This window comes from Solanum stenotomum, chromosome 8, assembly GCF_019186545.1.
Source record: "Solanum stenotomum isolate F172 chromosome 8, ASM1918654v1, whole genome shotgun sequence".
Classification (NCBI taxonomy): Eukaryota; Viridiplantae; Streptophyta; class Magnoliopsida; order Solanales; family Solanaceae; genus Solanum; species Solanum stenotomum.
In genome coordinates, this window is record NC_064289.1 from 53,513,464 (window position 1) to 53,531,380 (window position 17,917).

The 17,917-nt window shown below is 32.9% G+C and overlaps 2 protein-coding genes across 2 annotated transcripts in view; both read right to left on the reverse strand.

Moving 5' to 3' along the window:
* Positions 1 to 2,566, reverse strand: part of LOC125873940 (receptor-like protein 43) — a 30,543-nt gene extending 27,977 nt beyond the window's left edge. Inside the window, exons 1-2 of the mRNA XM_049554761.1 lie at positions 1,348 to 2,566; positions 91 to 1,228 (exon numbers count right to left, since the gene is read on the reverse strand). Of these exons, the coding sequence (XP_049410718.1) occupies positions 91 to 1,228; positions 1,348 to 2,566 (2,357 nt within the window). The remainder of the gene's footprint in view (positions 1 to 90; positions 1,229 to 1,347) is intronic.
* A 3,209-nt stretch (positions 2,567 to 5,775) lies between these two features.
* Positions 5,776 to 16,088, reverse strand: LOC125873941 (receptor-like protein 9DC1). Its single transcript, XM_049554762.1, has 4 exons — positions 15,803 to 16,088; positions 15,437 to 15,688; positions 14,334 to 14,461; positions 5,776 to 6,432 (listed from the first exon to the last, which is right to left on the reverse strand). The coding sequence occupies exons 1-4, from the start codon at positions 16,086 to 16,088 to the stop codon at positions 5,776 to 5,778; spliced, it is 1,323 nt and encodes a 440-aa protein (XP_049410719.1).
* Between the last annotated feature and the right edge of the window lie 1,829 nt (positions 16,089 to 17,917).

Below are 17,917 nucleotides of genomic sequence, written 5' to 3' on the forward strand. Positions count from 1 at the left end.
GCAATCTTCCATTAAGTCTGTCGTCTCTGAGCTCTCTTCTTTGGCCTTCTCATTTTCTTGGGAAAAATGCCTTCGAAAAATTCCACAAACCATTTTGGCTTACGATATTTAAACATGAGGCTCCACATGACAGTTCCAACAACTAGTCCAAAACTGTAGCCTATGACTACTGATTTCCACGTAAATCCACTAAAAAAATATGACTCGCCTTCATCTTCTTCAGACTCCAATGGTTGAGGAACATGTGATGAATCACTCGTTCCACATTGCTTTGATAAAGGAAGGCCGCATAAATCAAGGTTGCCGCCATACGAGTCATTTTCAAATGTGTTGAATTGTGAATCTTGAGGAATTGGTCCGACGAGATGATTTTGAGAGAGGTTTAAGAACTCCAGAAAGTTCATTCTTGTCAATTCCTGTGGAATCTTTCCAGTGAGTCGATTCCAAGAGAGATCTAAAGCTTCAAGCATATTCAATTTTCCAAGTTCACTTGGAATATCTCCTTTGAGATTGTTATGGGATAAATTGAGTAGCCAAAATGAGCGGAGATCCTTTAGTGTTTTCGGAATGGCACCTTCAAAATGGTTGCTTGAGAGATCTATGGTTGTCATAATTGTGCTGATTCTTTGTAGCTCAATATCCTGCCCTTTGATTACCAAGCTCACTGAATCCTCATACGATATGTATATTGACTTCTCAGATGGTTTCGTGTACTTGATCTCTTTTGTGTCTTCGTCATCTAATTTGATCATTGCCTTGAAGTTTCCAAAAACTTTTGCAGGAAGTGAGCCACTGAAATCATTAAGAGAAATGTCAAAAATTCGCAACTTGGGAAAGCAAAACTTAGTCTGACACGTACTTATAGGTCCATGGAACTTGTTTGACTTTAATATAAGGACCTGCAGCTCTTGAAGAATTCCGAGCCAAGCTGGATACATGTCATTTATAGCATTGTTCCCCACATCAAGGATTTCTAGACCATTACAATTGAGCAACGACACAGGAACAGGTCCTTCAAATCGATTACCATTTACGACAATGGTACTCAATGAAGTGCTCTGTGCACAAAATGGTGGAAGACTCCCTGTGAAATTGTTCCTTCTTAAGTCTAGCACCGTTAGACTAGCCATGCTTCCCAAGCAATGTGGAACTGAGTCACTGAAGTAGTTTTGTGATAAATCTAATAAGATAAGCGAACTCATGTTACAAATGGATAAAGCTAGGGACCCTGAAGGAAGTTAAATTTCAGATAAAGATACTGTAGGTTATCGTAACGAAATTGTGGTAGGTGGCCTGTTAATTAATTGTGAGAAAGGTTTAGGAACTGCAACGAGTCCCACCTCATACCGCTAAACCAGTTAGGGATTTGACCACAAATCTTATTGTTAGAAATATCCAAGTACTGAATTGTCTTTACATTTCTCAAGAAGTGCGGAAAATCCTTCAGTTCACAAGATGATAAGAGCAAAAATTCTAGTCTAGGAAAGGTGATATTTATTCCCTCATCAATGGTGATGTTATTTGATGAAAGGTCAAGGGTAGAAAGGTTTGTGAGATTCACAAATGATTGAGGAAAAGAACTGCAGAGTTGATTATTATTTAAATACAGGAGTTGTAATGTTGGGTTTGTTTTGATCTCATTAGCTAGTCCGCTAAATTGATTATTATGGAGCCACAATGAATCTACCAAAGGGATGTTAAACACCCAAGATGGTATGGTACCATTCAGCAAGTTGTCAGACAAATCCAGTTCGGATAGCTTTTGAAGCATGCTTTCTTTGCTAGGCAGTGGGCTAGATAGGGAATTACTCGACAATCCTAAGTATTCAAGATGTGTCAAACTTAAAATTGAAGCGGGAAATGGACCGTTGAAGCTGTTATTAAAAAAATCTATATAACGTAGCTTTTGGAGGTTAGAGAAAACATCAGGAATTTCACCTGAAAAGGAATTGGACGTAAGACCAAAAATTGTGAGATGCTTCAATTTAGAGATTGTGGAAGGAATATGGCCAGTGAAATGATTAAGAGATAAATCCAACTCCGTAATTTGTGTTAGGTTGCCTATGGAATCAGGAATGGAACCAGAGAATTGACATCCATAGAGGTTCAAGTGATTCAAGGAACTGAAGGTGCCAATTGAATGAGGCAGCTCACCAGAGATGCCTGTGGATGAAATATCCAACTCCATTAACAGAGTGTTGCTCCGGTGGATCTTTGGAGAAACTCCTTTGAGAAGATGATTACCACTCAATTTGAGCGTTTCCAAGCTGTTTGGTGGAAGGAAAAAGCTCTCTGTGAGAACACCTCGCAGATTAGTATAACCAAGATCCAGGTACCTTAAGGAGGAAGAAATATTCACAGGTATCGGAGATGAGATGTTGACATTAAAGAGAGAAAGTAGCTCCAAATTTGTGAAGTTGTGAAGCATTGTTTCAAATGTTCTCTCATCAAGTTGTAATCCATACACAGAAAGATCAAGTGAAACCAAATTGGAAAGGTATGCGATTTCCGTTGGGATTTTCCCTAGAAAGTAAGTATCAGAAAGATTGAGATGCCTCAAATTCATCAATCGGCCAATGTTATGTGGGATTGAAGAATAATTGAAGTAATTGTTATCAAGGTTTAGTGTGTGGATATGATGAAGTTGGAAGAGGCTGCTGTTGGGATAAAAATTGCCAAAAAGCTGACTACAACTAAGGTCCAAGGAGATAACATGACCGGTTAACATGTCACAAGTGACCCCATCCCAAGTGCAGCAATCTCTACTCTCATTCCAAGACTTTGTTTTGGGGAAAGAAGCTCTATCACAGTTGTAACTAGCGTAGGATATAATCTCAAAGTGTTGCTTAAACTGAAGCAAAGCGGAAAATTCAGTGGGAGAGCAAAGATGATGATCAAAGGATGAAGAAAAGCATAGACTTATTAGCAACACAAAATAGAGAAATGAACAAAAGAAAAACAACTCATGACCATTTTTATTCTTTTATTTACTTTTTATTCAAATTTTTGTTTGATATGTGTCTTAATTTCCTGCATAATTAGCATGTTTTGAATAATTTTATGAGAAATTTCTGATTAGTTGTCTCTTGTGATGTTTTCCAAGACTTTTCACATTTAGTTAATGAGGGAAACTCCATCTATATGATACAGTTCAAACATAAAGAGATGGAGAATAACCAAAGTAGTAGAGAGGCTGTTTTCGTAGACCCTCGACTCAAGATAAAGGTGTAGTGATCGACACTACATAAAAAAAAGCTGCTTTTGTTGTAGAATTATAGTGAACTGTAGCCTATTCAATCGATATTGTTATCATTGCAAGGCACATTAAGGAAAAGAGCATGATATATCCCTCAACTTTGTCATTTTAGAATTAATATACCCGTTGTTACAAAAGTGGCTTCACATATACCCCTACTTTTACAAAAGTTACTTTTTTTATTTTAAAGAAAATCATGTTGTGGTATATTTAATTTTTTCACACATAAATTATTTTTTCTCTTTCATCTTTACTGTAAAAAGTGTGAATAGAAAAAGAGAAGAAACATATCCAGACAAATAAAATGGGGTATTTGCCCCCACATCTACCACTAACTAATTTGTGATTGCAAAAAAGTTGTCCAAAGTGTTAAGTCATTTTCCAAAAAGAGTCAAGTCTTCAAATCTTGTTTGATAGTACCAATTATACAATATTCATTTTGTCCAAATTTGGCATAAATGGACAGAAAATAATACAACCTTGGCATCACTAACTACACAACTTTGTGCTCCATGGATGAGTACTAGTTACTTCTAACGACTTGTTACTTCATATTTTGTAGTGTTCCACAAGACTTTTTGGAGGACGGAGAAGAAGACTTAACAAAATAATACCCGGCCCCTATGTCCTCATTTTCTCTAGATGTTGTTGTTCATTTCGAGGTCAGTAACTATTTCTGCAGTGTGTGTTACGCAAGATGATGTGAAATTAGTCCCGTATGTAACACTCACTGTAGAAAATATTTCTGCAGAAGTTGTAACAGATTTCCAATGAGAGAAACTATTGCTTGACTAAGTCAAGTGAAAAAAAAGAAAGATCCAATTCAGGTAGCACTTGGAAGTCATTGCGAGCAAGGTTTAGTGATTCAAGATGATAGAGTTGGAATAAGCTGCTGTTGGGATGAATAGTTCCTGTGAAAATATAAAGTTGATTTTTCGGAATACAATAGATTTTTCTAGTATGGTTTCTAGAATAGTCTAGTGTAGTATCTAGAATAATTATCTTAAAGAAATATCTAGATATTCTAGGGTAGAATATAAAGTTACTAGAATTTTCTTGTAGTTGTGTCTAAGAAATGTGTAGATATTCTAGAGAGATATTTGCAGTAAATGATAGAATAGTCTAGATCTTGTAATGTCTAGAACCATCCCCACATAAGTATAAATAGGGGTGACCTTAGTCATTCATATACAACTCAAGAACAACCCAAATAAAAGAGTCTTCTTCCATAAACAAGTTCTCCTTTATAGCTTCCTCTTCTTTATAAGTTGAATCTTCCGATCTTATATAGTTAACAATCTTAGGCTAGCAGAAGGTTCCCAGATTATACTTTTCTTCTGCTATTCTCTACAGTTCCGTAAAGATAACTACCACTAATGTCTAGACCGATAAATAACCCATGAACAACATGAGCCCCAAAGGTGGATGCAGCCTTTTCCTGTTGTGTTGTACTAAGTCAATAGCTCAAAAAAACATTGGATTATACAACGCGTTCGTAAAGCTATTATTAGAAATTTCCGAGTTGGTGTCTAATTAGTTGTCTCTTGTGCTGTTTTCAAACTTGTTAGGTACACATGAGTTTTCACATTAAGTTAATGAGGGAAACTCCATTATTCTTGGACCCCATTCTTCATAGGACCATCTCGTATTTAATTAAGCAACAAAGAAAAGGGGTACTTTACTGTAACTATCAGACGATGACTTCTAAGTCTTTAAGAAAAGTTCCGCAAAGACTAACCAAAGTCAGTTTTTACATTATCTAGATGAAGTTTCATCTAGATATATAAAAATTTCAATACACAAAAGCCTCTTGTAAAAGCAGGTTATATTATGCAAGATTCAGATACTACTCCTTATTCAGAAGTGAGAAATGTAATTTGCAGGACAGGCTATTGATGATCTGATTCACAACTTAAAGTTTATATAGCATCACTGTCAAGTCGAACTTCATGATATGCTTGAAGTGTGATTCATCAATTACTAGTGATTACGATAAGCTACAATACTAGCTGAATAAGCACTGCTACTCTTTATATTCCATGCTTCTATTTTCCTAATACTCCTATTCTTGTAGATGATCATATGCTAATCGGCTGGTCTAGGCCGGGTACGAGAGGAAGGGATGTTGCTAATGATGGACCGGTGCTACCTCTGGATCTAAGAATCATGGAAGACGTGATTGATATATGTACCTGGAATTAAATCACATTGGTATAAAGAGACGGAAAGGAAAAAGAGGTTATTAACTGAAACAGAATAACTTAACTTGAAAAAAACATCAATGCTAAAATAGCACATACAATTATAGTGCTACAAACAACAAACAGATAATTAAAAAGAGAAAAAACAGAAAAGTTCACTCTTTCAATTTATCCATCAAGTCCGTTGTCTCCAAGCTCTCTTCTTTGGCCTTCTCATTTTCTTGGGAAAAATGTCTTCAAAAAATTCCACAAACCATTTTGGCTTACGATATTTAAACATGAGGCTCCACATGACAATTCCAAAACTGTAGCCTATTACTACTGATTCCCAGGTAAATCCACTAAAAAATATGACTCGTCTTCTTCTGTGGACTCCAATGGTTGAGGAACATGTGATGAATCACTCGTTCCACATTGCTTTGATAAAGGAAGACCACATAAATCAAGGTTGCCGCCATATGAGTCATTTCCAAATGTGTTGAATTGTGGACCTTGAGGAATTGGTCCTACGAGATGATTTTGAGAGAGGTTTAAGAATGCCAGAAAGTTCATTCTTGTCAATTCCTGCGGAATCTTTCCAGTGAGCCGATTCCAGGAGAGATCTAAAGCTTCAAGCTTATTCAATTTCCTCAATTGCATTGGAATATGACCTTTGAGATTGTTATGGGATAAATTGAGTTGCCAAAGTGAGCCAAGATTCTTTAGTGTTTTTGGAATGACACCTTCAAAATGGTTGCTTGAGAGATCTATGGTTGTCATGATTGTGCTGATTCTTTCTAGCTCAATATCGTTTCCTTTGATTACCAAATTCACGGAATCCTCATACAATGTGTTAGGTGACACCTTAGATGGTTCCATGTACTTGATCTCTCCCGTGTCTTCACCCTCTAATTCAATCATTGCCTTGAGGTTTCCAAAAACTTTTGCAGGAAGTGAGCCACTGAATTCATTACGAGAAAGATCTAAAATTTGCAACTTGGGAAAGCAAAACTTAGTCTAACACGTACTTATAGGTCCATGGAACTTGTTCGACTTTAATACAAGGACCTGCAGCTCTTGAAGAGTTCCGAGCCAAGCTGGAAACGTGTCATTTATAGCGTTGTTCCCCACATCAAGGACTTTTAAACTATGACATTTGAGCAAAGACACAGAACATGTCCTTCAAATCGATTGACATTTATGACAATGGTGCTGAGTGAAGTGCTCTGTGCACACAATGGGTCCCAGTGAAATTGTTCCTTCTTAAATCCAGCACCGTTAGACTATCCATGCTTCCCAAGCAACTTGGAATCAAGTTACTAAAGTTGTTGCGTGATAAATCTAATAAGGAAAGCAAACTCATGTTACAAATAGATGAAGGTAGTGGACCCTGAAGGGAGTTAAATTTAAGATCAAGATACCCTAGATTATGGAAATGCAATTGTGGTAGGTAACCTGTCAAAAGATTATGTGAAATATATAGGGACCACAAGTTGTCCCACCTCATGCCGCTAAACCAGTCAGGAATTTGACCACAAATCTTATTGTTAGAAATATACAAGTAGCGAAGTGTCTTTATATTTGTCAAGAAGTGTGGAAAATCCTTCAATTCACAAGATGATAACTGCAAAGCTTGTAGGCTAGGAAAGGTGATATTCATTCCCTCATCAATGGTGATGTTATTTGTTGAAATGTCAAGGGTAGAAAGGTTTGTGAGATTCACAAGTGATTGAGGAAAAGAACCACTGAGACATTGATTATTGCTTAAATGCAGGTCTTTTACTATTGGGTTTGTCTTGATCACTTCATCGGCTAGTCCTCTTAATCGGTTATGTTGGAAGGACAGTGAAGATAGCAACGGTAGGCTAAACACCTAAGATGGTATGGTACCATTAAGTGAGTTGTATGATAAATCAAGGTAGGTTAGCTTTGGAAGCATGCTTGCGTTGCTAGGTAGTGGGTCAGATAGGGAATTCCTCGACAATTTTAAGTATTCAAGATTTGTCAAACTTAAAATTGAAGAGGGGAATGGACCGATGAATCTGTTATCAGAAAGATCAAAATAACGTAGCTGTTGGAGGTTAGAGAAAACGTCGGGAATTTCACCTGAAAATGAGTTGGACGGAAGATCTATACGTGTGAGGTGCTTCAAGTTGTAAATCATAACCAGAAAGATGAAGTGAAACTAAAATGGAAAGATATGAGATTTCTGTTGGGATTTTCCCATCAAAGGAAGACCATGAAAGGTTGAGATACCTCAATCGGCCAATGTTACGTGGGATCGAAGAAGGATTAAAGTCATTGTAAGCAAGGTTTAGTGTGTGGAGATGATGAAGTTGGAAGAGGAAGAGGCTGCTGTTGGGATGAATACTTCCACAAGCTGACTGCAACTAAGGTCCAACCCGATAACATGTGACAAGTGACTCCATCCCAAGTGCAGCAATCCCTACTCTCATTCCAAGACTTTGTTCTTGGGTAATCATAATGCCTGGATTCATAATCCCAACAACAAAAGTTGTCGGAAATTTGAACTGAAGCAAAGCATAAGCTTCCGTGGGAGAGCAAAGATGATCGATGCTCAAAGGAAGAAGAAAAACATGGACTTATTAGCAACAATAAACAAAGAAATGAATAAAAGAAAAAGAGACTCACCATCTTCTCGTTTTGTATTCACCAAATAACAGGACGTTTTCTTCTTACAAATCAAACAGCATTATCCATATATATATATATATACATACACACACACTAATCTCTGGGCACGCGTTTTACGAATGTACCCCATACTAATGGATGAAACCTTTTTAAAAAGTTGTATGTATATTTCAAAAAAGGAATAGTTTAGACATGTTTTTTGACACTTATTTATATACTAGGAAACTTATCCACGTTTTGCGCGGTCGCTTAAAAACTCATTGAACTTGAAAAAAATAATTATATTTAAAAGAAGAATTAAAAAATCATGTAAAAGATTGAAAAAATTGAGAAACTCACAATGTAAAACATTACGTAGTGGAAGAAAATGGATATAAGATGAAGAAATATTAATGTGATTAAAAACATCTGGAAGTTTAGCTTTTAGTGATATATGGACATTCTGGGTTAAAATATTTTACTAAATTTATAAAATAAAGTACCCAAAATTTGGCATTGTTATGTGCAACTCAAGAAATTCAAATGACTGATTGTATAAGCTTATCATCGATTTATTTTACCCTTTTACATACTTCAATCATAACATTTTTTCCTAAATACATATATATTTCCTTCTTATTATGGATTGATCTCTTTGTTGTAAAATAATTAATCATTAAAAAAAAATTATCTTTTTTTTTTCAAATTATAAAACATTCAACTTCACATATGACATATATCTTACTTGTTCACAAGAATTTTAGCCATATAAGATTTTTCTAAAATTATTTTTGATTAAGAACAATGACGATCGTAATGCATAAACAGGATATTTCATGAAATTGCATTTGAGTCATCCCAATTGACTCACTTTTAAAAAAATATATACTTAGGAAGTAATTATTGTTGATACTTTTTCAAGAACTAGACATGGACACGTGCTTTGCACGTGAGTCCCACAAAAATATTATATGTGGTAGGAGTTATATTAAAATCATATTGTGATGAATTTCACAAATGATTTAACGAAAAAATATAAATGAAATAAATGAACAATGAACCTATATAAATGACTTCTTTATTGTAAAATATAAATGTCAAATAATTAGATATTCCGGTATTCTTCCAAATTTGGACAACAAAATTTAATGTGATAAATAATTTACCTTTTTATGTTATTAGGTCAAAACCTGCAATTTGTACCAAAGATTGCATTACCATATGTACTTGTAACAAGTATATATGTTGTCTCCATATTACATTCACATGACACAGTGTGCTTATTCTCCTTTGTAGCATGAACAAAAAATTACAATAGTTTGATCATGGTTATTTTTCGTACTTCTTATCATATATATATATATATATTTGTAATCCTTTTTTGTCTCTTACTTTATTATTATTTGCCCCTAACATTACTATTTTGTATCATTTGCCTTAATTCTTGTCTTCCCCTTTCGTTTATGTTCCCTCCATTTTATTTTTATTATTTTCTTTCTTATTTCCACATTTTCATTCATAAAAAGAAAATAAATAAAAGGATTATCTACAAACACAGAATAATTAAAAGTGAATTTCCTTTCACTTTTGATTGTAATTTATAAATAAGTAAAATTTATTTTAAAGAATTTAAAAATATTCTAAATGAATTCATGAAATGATATAAAATAATTAGATAATTTAACCTTCTTATTTCGAATCATGATTCATAAGTAAAAATGCATACACATTTCAAGAGGGGTGGATACATGTGAAAAATGCTTTCTTGTCAAAAATTCAAAAAATAAATATGAAATGTTTATTTAAGGAAATAGAAGCAACATATATTTTTTTTATTAAACTTACTGATCAAAGAGAGCATGGAAAAATAATTTTTGAGTGGCTTGACTCCCTCCTTGCATTCAATGTTTCACAAACTATGCTTATGAAATAATCCATGAACATCCCCATATATATAATTGTTAACAATTACATTGAAGTTGGCAATAATAATGTGAACTACGTGTCATCAAGATAACTCTTCAGTTTTGAAATGTTTGGACTTCTGCTAACAACTTACTCAAGCTATTTTATCTATTTGAATGACTTTCTATCTTCCAATATCTTTATTACATAATATAATGCACATTTGAATACCTTAAAACTGCTCTCATTTATATCTAGTTTTGTATTTAGTTATTAGAATATATTTTTTATTTTGTACATAAAAAAATAATATTTAAATGAAGGACAAAATGGTGATCCAACTTTGAGGTTAGGAGCTTCCCACTTATAATAATACTAGTCCTGGGAACGTGCGTTGCACGTTTGACCCCTATTATTATATTAAATTTATACAGTCCCAACTCATGTTTCTAATATCTTTATATTATTGTGTCCCACCAAGTTGGTCCATTGAGTCCATGTAATGTAAATTTTTTTGTAAAAATAAATTATATAAAATAGTTAGAAAAACTCTTTTATAATTTGTGGAAGTGTCATTACAAGTTTATTTTCAAAACATATAATAAAATTCAGTATTTTTAGATAAACTTTCTAATGTCATTATTGATTTAATTATAAAAGTTAGCAAAAAGTACTTTTTTTAATTAAAAAAATAGAAAAAGGTATTTTCATAATTCAACTTTGAATTTAAAAGCTTCCACTTTTAACTTAAAAAATATTTGTAACATCAACTCAATTAATGTGAAAAAGCAATAAAATGAACCTGTCATCGTACTATTGACAAAAAAACTTAAATAATATCTAAATGTGAAAATTTTATATTCAACAAATATAAAAATATTATAAAAGTGAAACGGTAGATAACTAAAAAATAAAGTACTTTATAGCACACAAGACTCAATTATCAAAATAATCTCCTATTTATATTACAATTAACTTATAGAAATGGTTTTCTTATTCTAATTAATTTTTGAAAATAAAAGAACCGCAATGAAGATTAAATATATTAATTTCAATTGTTTGACATAATATTAAATTACAAATTTCACTTTTATAAAATAGAAGCTACAAAAAATTAGATATTCACTTATTATAGGTTATACATATAAATAAATTAACACAGTGAGTTGACATAACAAAAAACGATCAAAAAGAAAAGAAAAATATCTTTATTTTTGGATTAAATACTTGAATGATACTCATGTCAAAGTACGGACGTATTTGATCCAACTCTTGTTCTTACTTTATTTTTATCAGATTATATTATAAATTTTAATAAAAAAGTTACTTAAAATTAAACCAAAAAAGTTATTTATTTAACTAATTTTACCTAAGAAATAATCATATCTCAATTCCTCATTCTAATCAACATCCGTAAATGGAAGAAATGAAAAAAAGAGTTTACTTTCAGTTCTTTGACATATATAATTAACTTAGAAATTTCAATTTTAACAATATAAATTGTATCAAAATTTAAATTTTAACATCTAAATCTGCCAAGTATTTTGCTTACAACTAAGACATTTGTTCCTTACTAACAAATGGTACAAACATAAAATAAAAATTTACAATAATTATGCCAAAAAAAACAAAAGTTATAATGATAATACAAAAGTATATATACTGTATTTATTTACTTCTACGTATGACATTATTGGTGCACAAGGTGTAACATTATTTTTCTTTAAAATAGTAATTAAGATTATTTATATCTTATCAAGCAAATATAGAAAAGAAAATTATTCTTTATGTAATAAAGAATATCAATGCAACTGAAACGCAAATTAAATCAATTCCATACGTGAAGGAGACATACTTTATCAATAACAAATGAAAAAAAACAAACAACTCAGAAAAGAATCTTTATTGAAAGTCTGATAATCAATGGAAGAAGAAGAAATATTTATGAAAAATTACAAGAATCAATAAAGCAAACAAATTTTAATTTATTACAAATGAAACAATGCCTGATACAACCCAATAGAAAAAAATCAGCAGCTTTAAAATTAAAATTTACTAAAAAGTGAAATGATTTTAGAAGCTATAAGTATATGTAGAGATATATTGGATTGGGAGGCCAAAATTTTGGAAGTTAGAAGAGCAAAAGCCTGAGAGTTGAAGAAAAATAATGAAGACCCAATATTTATTGTGATCTCTTAAAGAAAATGCCTTAAAGGTGTTTTTACTTTTAATTGAAATTTTTTAATGCAAATAAACGGAAGTAGCTAGAGAAAATGTAAGATTTTTTAATATATATATAGAAGGATTGATTAAGAAAAAATGTCAAAAATTTAAGAAAAAAGAGAAATGTCATTTAATTATCATTATTGATTTGATTTTAAAAGTTAGTAAAAGATATTTTTTAATGAAAAAAATTAGTGTAGGGGTATTTTCGTAATTCAACTTTTGACTTGGAGGCTTCCCACTTATAATATAATATGATATATGATATGATATATATGTTGATGATGATTTCCACAAGTCTTGTTAGGAATATTGATGGAAACTCCGTCAGTATTCCACCAAAGTCTTTAAGCCAATTCCACAAAGACTACGGGTGGGAAAAAGGACAAATATGACACAGTTCAATTTAGAAAATAATAATGACATGATGATGTTACTCCATTTCATCTTCCATATGACAAGAAGGAACACTTTAATCAAGCCAAACCAAGTTGTACAAATACAATAAATTTTGGTGCAATTTTTCCATGAAATCTATACAATCAGAAAAAGTCAATCTGAGTGAGTGATTAGTTATCTCTTCTGCTATATTTTCAAACTTGTTAGGTACACTATTTTTTCACATTATTAAGTTAATAAGGGAAAATCCATCAATATTCCATTACACCTAAGGAAAAAAGTGATACAGTATTGTAACTAGCGGACGATGACTTGTAAGACTTTAAGCCAATTTCCAAAAAGACTAGAGGAAAAAAGAGTCGGGACTGATGAACAATTGAATCACAAGATGAGTACTACTCACTTCTAACAACTTGTTACTCATATTTTGTAGTGTTTCACAAGACTTGTTAAAGGACGGACAAGACTTAACAAAATAATACTCTCTATGTCCTCCAATTTTCTCTAGATGTTGTGTTCATTTCAAATTCATTAACTATCTCTGCAGTGTGTGTTACGCAAGATGATGTGAAATTGGTCCCATTAGGTAGAAAAATTTTCTGCAGAACTTCTTAGAAATTTCAAATGGTAGAAACTATTGCTTGACTAAGTCAAGTGAGGAAAAAACTGAACAATAATTAAAGACATGATTTAAGTCTTTCATTTCCTGCTTAATTATTATGTTTTGAATAACTTGGTGAAGATCATTCCACCTGCAGAAAAATTTCCGATTAGTTGTCTCTTGTGCTGTTTTCCAAGACTTTTCACATTAAGTTAATGAGGGAAATTCATTCTATATGATACAGTTCAAATAGGAAGAGATGGAAAATAACCAAAGTAGAAGAGAGGCTGTTTCCATATACCCTCGACTCAAGATAAAGGTGTAGTGATCAAATAAAAAAATGATGCACAAGCAAAGAAAACTGAGAGACTAATTGTATTGAACGATCACATTTTTCTGTCTTTCGCCTTTATAGATCTAGTGATGATCTAATCAACTCATGCTTTGATGCTTAAAATCAACTCATTATCACAAAGTTGCCACCTCCTCGAGGTTCAGGCATCACTTGAGCATTCATGTTCAATTTTCATTACAAGGATGAACACGCATTTAAGTCGAAGTGAATGAATATGTCGGAACATAACATCTTCCTGTATTACTCATCCAACATAACAGTCCACTGCTACAGCAACTGCTTAAACACGAAAAATCGAACTTCAAATGCAGATATGTCTTTCTTTTAGCTTGTTATTAAGAACATATTTGACTTTTATGTTATTTGTACCTAAGCTAATATATGACTTCAATTCAGTAGTCGAAGCAAATGCTAAAAATAATTCAGAGGTATCTAACAGATGAAAATAACAAAGAGAAAATTCAGACTAAGTAAAACAACTAAAATTTAAAGAATAATATTCATGAGATTATTCCAACAATGGATATTACTTGACAAGATGAGAGGGAGTTGCTCGGATGGTAAGCACCTCTCACTTCCAACCCGAAGGTTGCAAGTTCGAGTCACCAAGGGAGCAAAAGGGGTGGAGCTCCTAAAAAAAAAAAAAAAGATATTACTTGACAAGTTAGCTCTTCCAATCTTCCATTAAATAAATCCGTCATCTCAAAGATCTCTTCTTACGCCTTCTATTTTTGTGTGGAATGATGCCTTCAAAAAATTATACAAACCATTTTAGCTTACCACTTTAAACATGAGGCTCCACATGACAGTTACAACAACTATGACCACTGATTGCCACGTAAATCCACTAGCAAAATACGACTCTTCTTCTTCTTCGGACTCCAATGGGCAAGGAACATGCAATCGGTCTGATAAGAACATTCAGAGAGAGTTTTTAAACTGCCAGGAATTGTAGTCCTGTCAGTTCCCTTGGAATCTTTTCAGTGAGACAATTCCAGCGAGCATTTTGCCAAATAAAACAAAATTCTCTCATTCATAATCAAACAGTATGAATTAGTTGTTGGATGGCGTGAGGCATAACTTTCGTCATGAAGTATAAATATATGTAAAATTCTACCAAAATCAAAATTGTGGGAGTTGAAACCGAGTTAGAGAACATTTTAAGGATGTTTTTATGACTAGAAAGATGAAGTACCCACAAAATTATTAGCCACTTCTGTAGTTTTGAGTATTCTTCTACGTCAATTTTCACAAATATAAACTTTCTAATATCAACTAATTTCAATCATGAACCAAACTCTAAATGCTTACTGCACTGCTTTTTCCAATTATGTTGTATTAATGAAATATGTTGCTAGGACTCTCCTATAATATGATGATGTCGCAACCATGTTGGTTCCTTAAAAAATACACAACTTTTGAAGAATCCAACACGTACCCGTTGATATTTTTGAAAAATCTAAGTAACATAGCTAATGAGTGGCTGTGTAGATCACTTCTGTCAATTTAAAACAGAAACAAACTAACATAACTTGAATAACCATTGATACTAAAATAACACACAAATAATTATGTTTTTAACATATACAAACAACAAATAGAAAATTAAAAAAAAGACAAAAACAGAACAGTTCACTTATTAGTCCACAAAATTAAACAAAGACAATTTAGCCCTCTCAATCTTCCATCAAGTCCTTCGTCTCTGAGCTCTCTTCTTTGGCCTTCTTTTCTTGTGAGGCATGAGTCCATCAAAATATTCCACAAACCATTTTGGCTTACGATATTTAAACATGAGACTCCACATGACAGTTCCAACAACTAGTCCAAAACTGTAGCCTATGACTACTGATTCCCATGTAAATCCACTAAAAAATATGACTTGCCTTCATCTTCTTCAAACTCCAATGGTTGAGGAACATGTGATGAACCACTTGTTTCACATTTCTTTGATAAAGGAGGACCACATAAATCAAGATTGCCGCCATACGAGTCATTTTCAAATGTGTTGAACTGTAGACCGTGAGGAATTGGTCCGACGAGATGATTTTGAGAGACGTTTAAGAAGGTCAGAAAGTTCATTCTTGCCAATTCCTGTGGAATCTTGCCAGTGAGCCAATTCCAGGAGAGATCTAAAGCTTCAAGTGTATTCAATTACCCCAATTCCATTGGAATATGACCTATGAGATTGTTATGGGATAAATTTAGTAGCCAAAGTGAGTTGAGGTCCTTTAGTGTTTTCGGAATGACACCTTCAAAATGGTTGCTTGAGAGATCTATGGTTGTCATAATTGTGCTGATTCTTTGTAGCTCAATATCCTTCCCCTTGATTACCAAACTCACTGAATCCTCATACGATGTGTCAAATGACAAATTCGACTTAGATTCCATGTACTTGATCTCTCTCGTGTCTACGTCATCTAATTTGATCATTGCCTTGAAGTTTCCAAAAACTTTTTCAGGAAGTGAGCCACTGAATTCATTACGAGAAAGATCAAAAATTCGCAACTTGGGAAAGCAAAACTTAGCCTGACACATACTTATAGGTCCATGGAACTTGTTCGACTTTAATATAAGGACTGCAGCTCTTGAAGAGTTCCGAGGCAAGCTGGAAACGTGTCATTTATAGCATTGTTCCCCACATCAAGGACTTCTAGACCATTACACTTGAGCAACGACACAGGAACATGTCCTTTAAATCGATTACCATTTACTCTCTATGCAATTATCCGTTTTATTAAGTGGAAAATTACGCAAATCATTGTTAATTTCAGGACTAATCATCTATGTAATCCACATTTTGCTATCTAACCATCCATGTTGCAACTCAATCACTATATTCAATAACTTGATGAGTTTCAAAGGTCATGACATTACACAAGATGATACTCCTACCAATATTAGCCATCTAGTATTTGGAATAACAAGTTCATCTAGAACATGGAAGAACAAAATATCCTATGTTGAATCCTGGTGGAAACCAAACATAACACGTGGATTCGTGTTCCCCGAGAACTTCCCAAAAGATCATCAATTGCTTCCACGGCCTTACTCTTCTTGTCCTCCTTTCAAAGTCTTAGAAGACACCTCGAGATACAAAATGTATGATAAACATCCGATTCAACAAACCATATGAATGACTCGCATTGTAGACGAGACATTCAAGATGGAGAACAAGAATGCTAGATGGTACATTATGGCTGATGATGACACAATTTTTTTCCTAGATAATTTGGTTGAGGTTTTGTCAAAGTATGATCATAGGAAATATTTTTATGTTGGAATGAATTCAGAAACACATACATCAAATGTTGCACATTCATTTAATATGGCTTTTAATTTGGTGGTGGTGGTTATGCTTTTAGTTATGCACTTGTGGAAGCTATGGTTGAGAATTTGGATATTTGTATCAAAAAGTATCAAACTTATTATGGAGGTGACCATATTTTGCAGTCATGTGTGGCTGATTTAGGTGTTTCTCTCACTCAAGAAAAGGGCTTCCATCAGGTATTTTTAACGAGCTTAAGTTATATATATCGTCAGTGTAAATTTTTTTTGTTGCACTATTAGGTAACTTAAACTTTTTTGAAAAAGAGAAGATTAAGTAGAAGTGACAAAACTGGTCCATGAAATTATAATCGGCCCAACGCGCTTAAGTTTGGGTTGATTATTGACCCGTATATATATTAGTTCAGGTCATTTCAGTCCATCAAAGGTTGGGTTGATATATATGTAACCCAAATTGATCTATGATAAATTTTATCAAAATATTTTTAAAAGACATTTTGTTTTATTTGATATGTTATATATAGTCATTTTATAAGGTACGAGAAGATTTTATAAGAACAAAATAATGCAACTAAAAGATTATAAATATAGGAAAAATGCTCAAATATGTCATTGATCTTTGAGAAAAGTTTCTTCTATGTCATTTATTAAAAAATTAGTTCATTTATGCCATATTCATTTGCGAATAAAGGCATGGATGATCCTTTTTTCAAACGGAAATGACATAAGTAGTCAAGCTTTTAACGAATGACATAGATGAGTCTTTTCTCAAAGTTTGATCGACATATTTGAGTCTTTTCCCTAAAATTTCTCTATCTTGTTTTTTACCACTTTTGTTCCTCATCTGGTGTCTGACTTATTAGTGATATCTCTTGATTGATATTCCATATCTTAGTATCTCATTAGTGATTTAGTTTCTATTATAATTAGGTGAAGATCACAATCCTTTAGTAGTTGATTCTTTCCTTATTTGTAGTTTGCTCTCTTGTATAAATACACATACATATTAATAAAATAACATACTTCTTCTCTCCAGCAGTAAAGTTTATATGGTATCAAGAGCCTAAAAGCTTAACAGC